At 40.6% G+C, this 12,377-nt stretch overlaps 2 protein-coding genes across 2 annotated transcripts; one reads left to right on the top strand and one right to left on the bottom strand.

The window, feature by feature from the left end:
* Nucleotides 1-5,163: 5,163 nt before the first annotated feature.
* C922_03787 (hypothetical protein) lies at nucleotides 5,164-6,313 on the top strand (the record flags this gene model as incomplete). Its single annotated transcript, XM_008819376.1, has 4 exons — nucleotides 5,164-5,455; nucleotides 5,718-5,880; nucleotides 6,001-6,112; nucleotides 6,269-6,313. The coding sequence occupies 4 exons, from the start codon at nucleotides 5,164-5,166 to the stop codon at nucleotides 6,311-6,313; spliced, it is 612 nt and encodes a 203-aa protein (XP_008817598.1).
* Nucleotides 6,314-7,106: 793 nt separating this feature from the next.
* On the bottom strand, nucleotides 7,107-10,472 carry C922_03786 (regulator-telomere elongation helicase 1; the record flags this gene model as incomplete). The annotated part of the gene is made up of 1 exon (XM_008819375.1): nucleotides 7,107-10,472. One exon carries the CDS (start codon nucleotides 10,470-10,472, stop codon nucleotides 7,107-7,109), a length of 3,366 nt encoding a protein of 1,121 aa, XP_008817597.1.
* Between the last annotated feature and the right edge of the window lie 1,905 nt (nucleotides 10,473-12,377).

Below are 12,377 nucleotides of genomic sequence, written 5' to 3'. Positions count from 1 at the left end.
TACACATACTCATTTGCGGGTACAGTACAGTCTATAACGCCGCGGAGAGCCGCATGTTATCAATAAATGGAAATCTCGCTTCTACACATATGTATAGATATCTACACATGGCACGGATTGCGGAAAATTTTGCCCTAAAATGTGAAAAGCGGTTTTGTTGATTAACCCAAGGAACATCTTTCGTATGCAGCAAAAAAAAAGGTATACCGAATGGGAAGAAGAAAAAAAAAAAAAAAAAGGCATATATTAAATATTCGTTCATATATGTACATATAATTGCGTAAGAAGAAAAAAAAAATCTCCTCACCACAGCATTTTTCAAATAACTACTAAACGCATTTTCATTACAACTGGCGAAAAAGGGAGTTGTATTTTCTTGGGCCAACAATTTGGATAGGTTTCTCCTTACACTCACATAAGAGTCCCGTTTGAGGGGGTCCCGACAGTAGCGAAAACAAATGAGGGAATCATGAGATGTATAAATCAGCAGAAAACTACTATTATATATGTGCACTTTTGACATACCGTGTATGTACACTCAGGGCGCATCGCACTTATGGATTCATGCATTTGCAGATAGGGACATCTATTCACAGAGGATTAATTATTTTACCCTCCACTCAGCATGTGTATATGTACGATTATAGATGCTTTAGAATTGTACGCGTTACACACGTGTGTAGGGGGTAGTTCCTCCTGTTTGCAGAGGATTCTTCGCAATGTACCTGAAGGAGAACCCCCAAAAACAGACGCACAAAACGTCGAAAAGGAATAGCCGCTGTGGAACTTAACAATCGCAATGATTTCCATACGTCGGTATGTCAAACGACTCGACAGTGGTTATGTGCGAGTTTCCAAAATGGAGAGGCTACAAAAACGAGATGGGGAGTTTTACCCTCCCTCCTCGTTTCGCTATTTCTATGTAGAAAAATGGTAAGGAAGCCGTATTCACCACTCGGCCCACTGCTCTCAACACACTATGTAATTGTTACTTTTCTGACGACTGATCCTATTTGGTGTAAAGACAAGGCGGACACAGGTGAACTTCTGGCGAGTGCGTCCCAGGCGAAAAAGGGCCTACCCGTAAATCAGGGTGTGGTACCAGAACATACGACGAAAGGGATCAAAGCATTGAAAACAGTGCACATAGAAAGGAAAACAAAAGAATAAATGGGGGCAGACATAGATGCCCACCATAAAGGTAACAGGGAAGCGTCGACACAGTTAAGGAGCGTCCACTTTATGAACACAAAATGGACACCCCCAATGGAGAAAGGGACGTAATTCTCTCCATGGAGGAATGGATGCACTCCCACGTCTAGTGTTATGAGTGTGCCTCAAAGGGAATACTACGGTGAACTACCACTAAAGAGGGAAATTCCACGGGGGTAGGTACCAATCGTGTAAGGCCCCAAAGGGGTATACAGACAGATGAACAGGTATGCAAATGTGCAGGTGTGTAGATGAGCAAATGTGCAGATGATCAAACAAACGGAGAGTAAAATAACGTAAAGACGAGCAGTCCCTTCGACTGACCTTTGTCACTGATGTTTTTCCACAGGCACATGTGCCATGTGTGTATCTTTACGTGGATTCTTGTGCTCAAATAGGAACATGCATACTGGGTGTGTATTTACGCATGGGTATCTACATTAACAGATATGCGTCCGTCATTCGAATAATCATTTCGACTGTCATGCGCTGTGGAAAATGGTAAGAAAAAAAAAGAAAGAAAATAAAAGAAAAATAAAAAGAAGAAAAAAAAAAAAAAAATAAAAAAACCTTAAAAGAAGGCAAAAATATGGGTTCAGGAAAAGGAATAAATCACATCCCAACACACACAACTGCCGCTCTCCTTTTCTCATCAATATTTTCAAAGCAGCTCGAAGGAGAAAATCTCTTAAGAAAGTAGAAACATGCTACTGCACGGCGAAGAAAATTTGGCGAGTCCAACTATAATGAATGTCATGGTAATTAAAGACTGGCGATGCGTAGTCAGGCTCTGCACATGCATCCCCCGGGACGCAGGCAAGAGGCACAAATGGCAGTTAGCGTGCCGTATGTATCTTCCTAATTATTTGAACAGTATGTATTGGTAATGCACTGTGGCAATCCACAGTGGCAGTGAGTGCCTGCGCGCACGTGCATTCGCGTAGATGCCGTACAGATACCCACGCAAAAGGAAAAACAGTCCGCTGACAATCACCAATTATCATGTTAGCCAAAGGTAATAGGGCTAAAATCGAAGGAGGGTTCATCTGGGGTGTGAGCAAAAAGGGAGAAATGCCCGCATAGCTGGTACGGTTTTGTTTCTAAAAGGAAAAAAACACACCGCTTCGTGTGAGTATTTGTATTTTTTTTATTTTACAAGGGAGATTCGCTACATGCACATTCTTTTGCATCTCCATTCGAAGCGCTACACATCCACCATGACTACACCCTATCGGTAGAAACACCTGGCCACTCTCTGTGTGCCTCGTCTATTCTCCGTGAAAATATGACCAGCACGCACATGTACACACGGGTAGCTGTATGCACGTCTAGTGATACCACACAAAGGCATTCATATCAAGGTCGACGAGCGACAGGTAACTTTTTTCTTTTTTTTTTTTTTTCGTTAGTTATATTCGCTTGGTAAGTGCAAGTTATCCTTTCGGGGTGACAAGAAGGTACCACGCCAGATGGCACTCACATGTAGCTAAAAAATGCCGCCTAAACCGACATGCAATTCTCCTGAGAAGCGGTTTTATAATACCCACTGGGGGGAGAGAAGTAAACAAAACGGTAAAACATATTTTCCTTTATGATGCGTAAGGAGTGTGCATCCACCTTTCTTCGTATGTAGAAAGGGTTTTGCTTCTATTTTTTTTTTGTCCCCTTATTTTATGCAGAGGTGACATTAGCGGCGTTTTCCCCGTGAGGTGCCCGGAACTCTGCGGAAGTTGAATTCAATTAGCGAAAAAAAAACGCAAAAATTGCCAAAGTGCGGAAAATCTAAACGTGAAAATATTTTTCAACAGGGATAACCAGGTCTTTACGATTGTTTAATGTAAGGGTAATCGTCCGAACAGGTTTTCTTTGACTTTTAATTTTTTCTTCCAGCGCTTTTCTTAACCTTTTTGTCGTGCCCCCAACTTCGATACAGTAATTAGAGACGGGTCCCTTTTGAAAAAGCGCCTCCTTCGTGCACCCCCCTCAAATATCATTTGCCTACATCCCTGTGTTTCCACCGTTTTCTCTTCTTAATGATGATGTCCTATTGCGCGACAAATATTGATTTGCCCAAATTGTAAACGATAATTTAGGAAGGAGACAAGTCTGACTCTCCTACTAACGCAAAATAGGCACTCTCCTTTGCATGTACCTTTGCATGCAGCTTTGCATCTACCTGTGTATGTAATTATATTGAGCCCTCCTAATGAAACTACAGAAAATTGCTCCCTCGCAGAGCCGTGTGACCAAAGACTTTGCTGGCGAGAAGGCTGCTATTTACCTTAATATAATTCAAAAGGATATATAACCTTTCGCAGTGCGCGAAGAAAGGGGAACTGAGACACAAACTACTATCCCTCCTCGCGTAACACAAAAATTGGAGATGCAAAATTGATGGCGTTTTTGAAATGGTATAGAGGTGTCCACCCGCTTGGTTCCCGACAAGAGTACACGCAAACTGATGCTGTTCTTCTTTAATAATTATCGCCTTTCCCCGTCTGTTCTTCCGTCCGTTCCGTTTTGTTCTTTTTTTAGCGCTGCGCTTACGAAAATGGGACGTTTTCGTGATGTACATTCTTCCCTCTCATCATTTGTCCCCCCCTCAAACCATGTCTGGAAAGCCATTTTTCAAAAAGGAAGAAAAAAAGGATCTCCAAGCAAATGAAGTGATGGAACAGTTTCTTACTAATCCGATTTGTCCACACAGTCATTTTGTTAGTCCTCCTATTTGTTAACCGCTCGTATTTGACAACATCTCATTCGGTGCGGTACCCCGGCGGGAAGTTCCATTTTAGGGGCATTTTATGGAGTCCCCTTTCGTTTGTCTGTCTGAACCATTCATTTTTTTGATGCATAAAAGGGGGGGAGAAAAAAGGCGATTTTTTTAACATGTGGTGTGAAATGCTGCCCCTTATTTGTCAAGAAAGTTGCAAAAAATACCTCAAAGTTGATCCGAATGGATCCGAATTGATCCAAATTGCTGCAGAATTCCCCCCCAAAGCTGCATGTGCCCACAAGCGTGCCGAATTAAGTAACCGACTTGTTCGAAAAACCAGAGTCTTCCTTTTCCTCCGTATTCCGAAGCCCGCTTGGATGCATGGAGGATAAATGCCCCTTACCATGTTCTCCTTCATGGTGTGTAGACTTAAAGAGAAAACCAGGAAAAAGTGGCATCCGCTTTATTTTTGAAGTGTACAAAAATGCGTCCACGCGCAAATGGGGGCACTTGAGAATAAAAAAAAATGAAAAGTGAAAAACGTGAAGAAAGTGAAAAGTAAAAAAAAAGTGGAGAAAGAGTTGCCTTCTCCTTTTTCGTCGTTGCCAATTAGTTGTCCCATTTGCAGCTTCCTCATTTGTGTATTGTGTTTATCCTCTTACCGCTTCGTCCGTCTATTCGAGCATTTGACTTTTATTTCTTTTTCCTTTTTGAAGTGGATTTCTTTTTATAACTTCTACACCAGCATGACGCAAATGCAACTTGTGCTGAAGAATTATTCTGATTATGAGCCATCAAATGTTGCTCTTAATGTCCTCTTAATTTGTTAATAATTTGCCCTTAATTTTTTTTTTTTTTTTGCCATGCCATTTTGTCCCTCCGTTCGGGCTGTCCAATATGTTTGCAAAAGTGGAAAAAAAGAGGACGGGAAAAAAATTACAATCTTTTGAGGCCCAAAAAAGCTCACTTCCCTTTTGTTGAATTCTTTTGTTTCGCTTTTTTGCACGTCTTGTGTGTATTTCCGCTATACATTCGCACCGCGTTCTATCATCGCTACACCGTCGCATCGCCCTTTTTAATTTTCTTTGGACTATGCATCCGCTAGTGTGCCGCCACGGACGTGTACACACCCTTTCACCCCCACAAGACAATTTTCTAAGAAGAAAACGCCGCACAGAAATTTTATCCATTCGACATTTTCCTCTGTCTCTCTCTCTGCTGCGAAAAGCAAATTCATGGATACGACCGAAGCGACAACCTTTATCCCCCCCGAAAATTTTTCAGACTTGGGAAGGCTAAAGAACGGGGGAGGAATTAAAGGAGTGAGAAATGTGGGTATTCTGCAGAGTTTGTCCCATCTTGGAAGTGCAAAGAGTTGGACATGTTTGAATGACCTGGGGATTGCGTGCAATTCGGGAAGTTTTATCCATCTGGATGATTTCGACGATTCTAAATTGAAAACGGAAGAAAACCTAAAACAAGCGGGGATGAAAGAGTTTGTCCTAAAATACGAAGAGAACAGAGAAGGTAAAATTTGAAGAAAAAAAAAATTCATAAGTTGGCTCTTCCTTTTCTTTTTTCTTTGCAATGATTAAAATTTTTGCTGCAATCATTGTCCTGCGGTGAACGAACAGCGTGTTTCATTTCACCTTTTCATATACTTGGCTTCACAATTGTTCAGTCTATTTTTTGCTCCATTTTTTCGGTTATTTTTTCCGCTATTTTCTCTTCCCTTTTTTCTTCCATTTTCCGCCATTTTTCTCCAATTTGTCCGCTTCCCCCTTTTCAGACATCCTGCGAAGAATCACCAACAACCTGAGGGACGATTACCCGAACAACCCCAGTGGCAGCCTCCAGAGTTACTTGTCTCAGAAGAGGAACCAAATTGCCTCCCCCATAACCACCGACAACCCCAATGTAGAAGTCTTAAAGAATATGAGCTCAACGCACGGGTAGGTGTTTAAGTGAACCACGGCAATTGGATACATGTGCCCATACATGTACATGCTCAGATGCACCTAAATAAATTAAGACACCACTTGGAATTCTCTCCCCTTTCCTCCCCACGATAGCCTTTTGAAGATATTCCTCATAACCTTCTTGGCTTCCCTGGTATTCTTCGCCTTCGTAGTTTTAATAAAATATGTGTACAGCAGATTCAAAAAGCACATGGAAAATCGGCTGGTGAGTGGGCACAAACGGGCCACACCTGATTGCACCCAGGTGGAGACATTATGAGTGAGCTTTTATACACATACGTATTTATGTGCACATGTGCTCCCCCCCTAGCTTGTTTCTATTCTCTTCCCCGCTTCTCCCCTTTGCATCTTCACTTCGTAGAACAATTACAGTAGTGGAGTGGAAGCGCTAAACTACCTCCCCTAGCGTGTTATCAGAGCTAAACATAATTTTTTTCAGTCGCCTTGAAGATCTACACACTCTAATCGGCACATGTGCAGCTCCTTTAAACAGACAACTCGTAAATTTTTATTGAGAAAAAAATGCATCGATACATTTGAACGAGATTTTGAAGCATTCCCTCGGGGAGGAGGTCCTCTCTAGGCATCTGAGACGGCTACGTGTACATATGCGCATGGGCCCATGAGCACATTTTTACCTTTTACTTTTTCCTTTTTTTTGAGAAAAACATACATGTCAACCTTCTCCGCATGGTGATAACTTTTTTTAAATTTTCTTAAACATAGATATTACGAACAGTGCCCCGTCGTATCGTCATCGCCATTTTTTTTTTTTCTTTCAAAGGGGTTTCCTCAGTATTGGCGCGAAAGAGGTTGGAAAAAAAAAAAAAAAGACATCGAAACATGTCAAAATTCTTCTGTTGAAAAAATTAAAAAAAAAAAAGTTTCCGTTTGGACACAGAAAAAAAGGAATTAGTAAGACAGGCAGGATAAGTCAGACTCGTTGGGGAGAAGCACACGAAAGGATGCTCCAAGTGTGGGGCGCTGCAATGGGCATGACCACAAGAAGGTAGCGGAGGCGTCGTAACCACTTGTATGGCACCTCGAAGGCAGGTTGCACAAGACACCCAAGAAATTCATTAGGGAGGTAAGCCACTGGGTAGTAAAAGTGCCTTACAATTGTACAACTGGGGGGTCGCGCAAAAAAAAAAAAAAAAAAAAGGACACATATACTACACCTCACAGCGCATTTCCCGTACCTAAATGGTGTCAATTTTTTCCAGCCTATAATTGTACACATACTTCTCCAACTCGTCAAAGTCAGTGGTCTTCTCCTTAAACCTCTTCCGAAGGACAAGAAAACACTTTTCCTTTTCTTGAACTGGAAAGAAATTGTTAATGAGGTTAACCAGCATACGCCACACGATGTTCAACTGATGGGCGGTCATTACATCGTTGAAGTGTTCTGTTTCACTTGATTGGTCGTATGTATCCTTGAGGGAGTCTTCCTTGCCATCTTCTCCCTGCTTAGCGGATCCATTTCCGACTTTCCCCTCTTCTGAGGCCTCCTTTCTTTCTTGAACAAAATTCTCCACGACTAGATCCAGAATTCTGCTAATCATCAACTCGTACTTATTCTCGCTGCTCTTCTTCTTGGTATCCCTGATGAGCTCGAAAACCTGGTCGTAAATGTCTTTCGACAGGATTTCTCTAAAGGATGATATGAGCGACTTGGCGTTGTCCAGCTTGGCGTTATTCAGCTTGTCATTGTCCATCTTTGCGTTATCCAGCTTGGTGCTGCTGAGCTTAGCTCCGCCAGGCTGCTCCGCACCCACCTCATCACCATTTTTAAAAATATTCACATCTTTTTTACCATCGATCAGAATGCTCTTCTCCTGGTTTTTCCCCTTGGTGATATTCTGTATCATGCTAAGTATTTTAGGTTGGTTTTTCATCTTTTTAATGGGGTTGAACACAAACTTGTTCTGTGGCATGCCGTGTTTGTTCCTATTGCTCTTGTAGTAACTGCTCTTGACATAGCAGTCTTGAAAATTCTTTCCGATTTCTTGCATATGACTACTTGGATTTCCACTAGCGCTGCTGCTATTGTAGTCCACCTTGGTATTCTCCCCCGCACTTGCACTCGCGCTTGCGTCCAGATTGTTCTGTTGTATCCCCTTAAAGAGCTCAAAAAATTTGTCTATGTCACTTTGTATCTGTTCGATGTCTCTATATATGCGAAAGTGCGTCCTGACCCATTTGGAGATTTCCTTAATCCTCTGGTTGTTGGAAAATCTGGAATCTAAAAAGAAAATCGACCCGTAGTCATTTTTGTGTCGAATGACTCTTCCTATGGACTGGTTAATCGACCTCATGGCTTCTTCATTGTACCATTTGTTCCCCTTGGAAATGTTCGATAAGGTGGTGTTGTTTGACTGGGCACCAACCCCTCCATTAGCCACACCCATCATATCATTTCCAGAAGATTCGTAATTAAAATTGTCGAGAAATTCCTTCTTGAAAATTATTTTGCTGTCATACACATTTCCATATGGCAAACCACAAATAATGACTCCCCTACAGCAGTCATCTTTGAAATCTATGCCTTCTGAGATTTTTCCTCTACAGACGCCCATAAGAATGGCTCCTTTTCTTTTCTTCTTGATAATATTTTCGTACTGATCTAGGATTTCCTTCAATTCGGCTGCTTTATTTGGTTCCACGAAAATCGTCTTGTAGGAATTTATTTTTTCGAAGATTTTAAATTTTTTCCAAGAATTCACCGTTTCGGTCATAGAACTGTACGAGGAAAAGAAAATTAACACTCCGTACGGGATGCAAATAATAAGGTCGAAAATGCAATTCCCCAACGCTTTGATGTAGTTGTCATTGCTCCTATTTTCATAGGTCGAGAGCAAAATTTGATTGTTATAATGCGTCATGCAGCCAACGAATAGCTGATGAGATTTTATCACGTGATCATTTTCAAGGATATGCTTGAAGGAGAAATAATTCCCGCTAAGCTGCTTGGAAAACGGTTCGATTGGGGAAAGCGTCCCCGACGTTACAATGATCGAATTGACTTTTTCTTTTAGAATTCCACATAAACTTGCCGTGGCGGAAAAGCACAAAAGTGATATGTTCTTGCTCATGGTGTAGTTATACTTATCATACACAATTTTGGTTTTATTCTTGCCAAATTTTTTCATGTTATCGTACACTTTGTTCACATCACCACATTCAGAATAGGCTACTTTTTCTTCATTAATGTAGAGCTGAAAGTATTCAATGCAATTTCTGACTATATCGCTAAAGAGGATGCTGAACGATTTCCGGATGTTATCAATCGTAGAGATGTACTTGGTGATATTTTTCACGTCTATCTGGCTGATCTTAAAATCGTTAATATATCTGTTGAGTAACTCGACCATGGATGACAGCAGTGTGTGGAAATTTTCAAAATTATCCTTTGTTATGTTTATGCTGTTTTTTTCAAAAATATCAAAAATTTGTTTTCCTTCATACGTCTTATGTTTTTCCTTAACTTTATTTTTTTCATTTTTTTCCAACCTTTCATTCTCCAGCCAGGAGATCAACGCTGTGATGCTTCTATTAAGTATGAACAGTTCGTCCACATTGATTCTGTCTTTCACTTCCTTATCAACATCGTTCACTTTGTCAAGCACCGTTAGCGTAGCCTTGATACCCTCAAGAAAGAGGTTCAATTCGGAGTCTCTAATTTTGAAGGACACCGCTTCTTCTGCAACAGTTTCTATATTGTGCCCTTCGTCAATTATAATGATGCTATTTTCTAAGTTCAGCTTGAGGATTTTCCTTGTGCTTTCTTCGAACAGGTAGTTATATGGAAGAAGAATTACGTGACATTCATTTTGAATTTCTCTCGTGGCGTAAAATGGGCAAAAATGTATGTTTTGCCCTACCGAATTCCCCTTTCCTATCTCGCTAAGTGTTTCGACATCCATGGGGGTCGTAAATAAATGTTTTAACTTGTATAGGTATTTCAACCCATTGTGGTACATACACTCTCCATTCTTCCTCGTCCTCTTACACATATTATTCAGCATGGTTCCTTTGTAGTTGTAGTTAATGTTGTGAACACATAGCTGGTCTCTGGAACCCAAAATCGTTGTCAGAAGTTTGTACTTTTCATTGTTCTTAATAAAGTACACATTTTTTAACTCCTTTATAACTTGCTTCAACTGACTGTGGGTTCTAGATGCGTAAATTATCTTGGGGAAGTCACTCGGGGGGGCAACTTTCGCTGGGCTACCTTTACTATTTTCAGTCTCCCTAAAATCGAATGATATGTTCTTTTTATTTTCCGTGATGTTTATATTTTCCGAGAAAGCTCCCTTCTTCTCCATCACGTCTACCAGATAGCTAATACTCGCGCAGAGAAGACACAGCGTCTTTCCTGTCCCAGTTGGGGACTCCAAAATCGCATTTTCCTTCTTCTTCAGTGCATTCAGAACGCTTAACATGTAGTTATACTGGCAGTCGTACAGCTCGTAGGGGAAATACACCTCTACGTCGTTGATAGTGTACCGATGGTTCACATCTTCGTTCTTCACCACTTTGTACTTCTTGTGGATTTTACCCTCCATGGAGTTTTCTCACGCGTTGATATGCCTCTCCTCCGATCGCGTCGAATTGAACAACCGTGCGGTTAAACTAGAAGAAGAGAGAACCTAGGTGCTGCGCGGGGGAAGCGATTATGTTGGAACGTATGCTCCTACTCACACGCCCGGAGCAACTCAAAAACTTTTACGATGTTCCAAATGGATGAAACCAATTGGCTGTGATTCGCTGTGATTCGAGGTGATTCGAAGTGATTAGCCAATTAGCGCAATTCGAAGTTGCTTCAAAATTCGATTATAAATGTCTTAAAACTTTGAGGAAAAAATTGTCCTATACACTTACGTGGAGCTATCTAAAAAAAAAAAAAAGATTCGAACCGCCTGTCTCAGCTGAAAGCTGACGAAGTTACTCATTTTTTATACTTCCAATTCTGCTTCTTATTCCTCTTCTTCCTCTATTTCTACTTCTTCTTTTTTTTTTTTTTTTCGTGGCGCATTTCCTCTCTCCCCTTACACTCAGACGAAAATGAGAAAACCCTTGGTGCTTAACTTGGAGGACATCTTTTCACATCTTGCTCCCGCGCATGAAAAAATGAAAAAATTTTCCGTTTCTCTTTAAAATGTAAGATATGTATGTCTCCTTCACCTTGTATTTCTTCGCTTCTCATTCAGAAGCCACGTTCAACCTTTGTTCACGTGTCTGGCGAGGGGGTCCCACATGAGCGATAATCTTATGCATGAAAACTCGCTTACGTAGTCTTTCTCGGGATGCTCCCTTTTTACGCCTAGCCAAAATATACGCAAAAAAAAAAAAAAAAAAATTGCGCCAGGAAATTCTCCCTGTGGGGAACATAAGAAATTTTTACAGTACCCACGGGGGCAACATACAATAGGGAACACAAATGGGTATGGAAATGGAATAATTTCGAATAATTTTAAACCATTTTAAAATAATTTCAAAAGATTTTAAAATAATTTTTTTTTTTTAAACCGTCTACCAGGCATACTCAACATGGTTACAAAAAAAAGGTGGACCTTTTAAAAATCATGCAAATTTTATGTCTTGCATTATGACAGCTTTATACGCTGAAATGGAAGTTTCAAAATGTATGTAACAAAAAGGGGGGCACTTGTTTGTTTCTTAAAAGCGAGAGCACGGCAGATGGTGGAACCTTCAAATGGGGAAAATTCCTGGTGTGTTCTCCACGTGCCTTCAAAGAACGTTGTAGCATTCCGGGCGGCAGCAAAAATGCATACTTACACAAGCACAAAACGCCACTATGAATTTTGCAGCCCGGGGGTTCTGCCGAGAGAAGTACAAAGCAACGGTAATTAATTAGTCACATGAATAGGTAGCAAATTATGGGTGACAACTCTTCATATGTTTAGCATCCCCACAGGAATGTACTCCTTGAGAGGGGCCTGCACACAAAAGCAAAATTTTCCTTATGTGCATCAGAATAAATATGTATACATATATAAGTAATTAGAATAAAACTTTAAAAGCTGCACTGTGTTCATCACAAGATGGGAAAAAAAGGTGTTGTGCTGAAATCCCGGAATGAGCCATTATACTCTCCTAACCCCATTCTTGTTGGGAAAAGTAAAACATACACAAAAAATGGAAAAATTGTGAAAAAAAAATCTACGCAAAATGAGAAGGGCCACTTTCCCCGATCGGGTCCCCCCTGGGACAGTTCTCATTGTATGCACCATAATGAAAACCTTTAAAAAAATTGCAAAATCAGAAAAGGAACGAACGAAGAGAAAAAAAAAAAATCCAATTTTTCAAGAGCCCAAATTTATGCAAACGAAAAGACTGCTCCGAACGAATGGAAAATGTTCGTTTTTTAAATTCACATTTTGCATGTTGAAGGGAAAGAAATGAAAAAAAAAATTTTTTTTTTGGTACGTATAAGTTTACGTATCTTT

Source organism: Plasmodium inui (genome assembly GCF_000524495.1).
Source record: "Plasmodium inui San Antonio 1 unplaced genomic scaffold supercont1.17, whole genome shotgun sequence".
In the NCBI taxonomy this organism is placed as follows: Eukaryota; Apicomplexa; class Aconoidasida; order Haemosporida; family Plasmodiidae; genus Plasmodium; species Plasmodium inui.
This window is presented reverse-complemented; position numbering and strand designations above follow the sequence as displayed.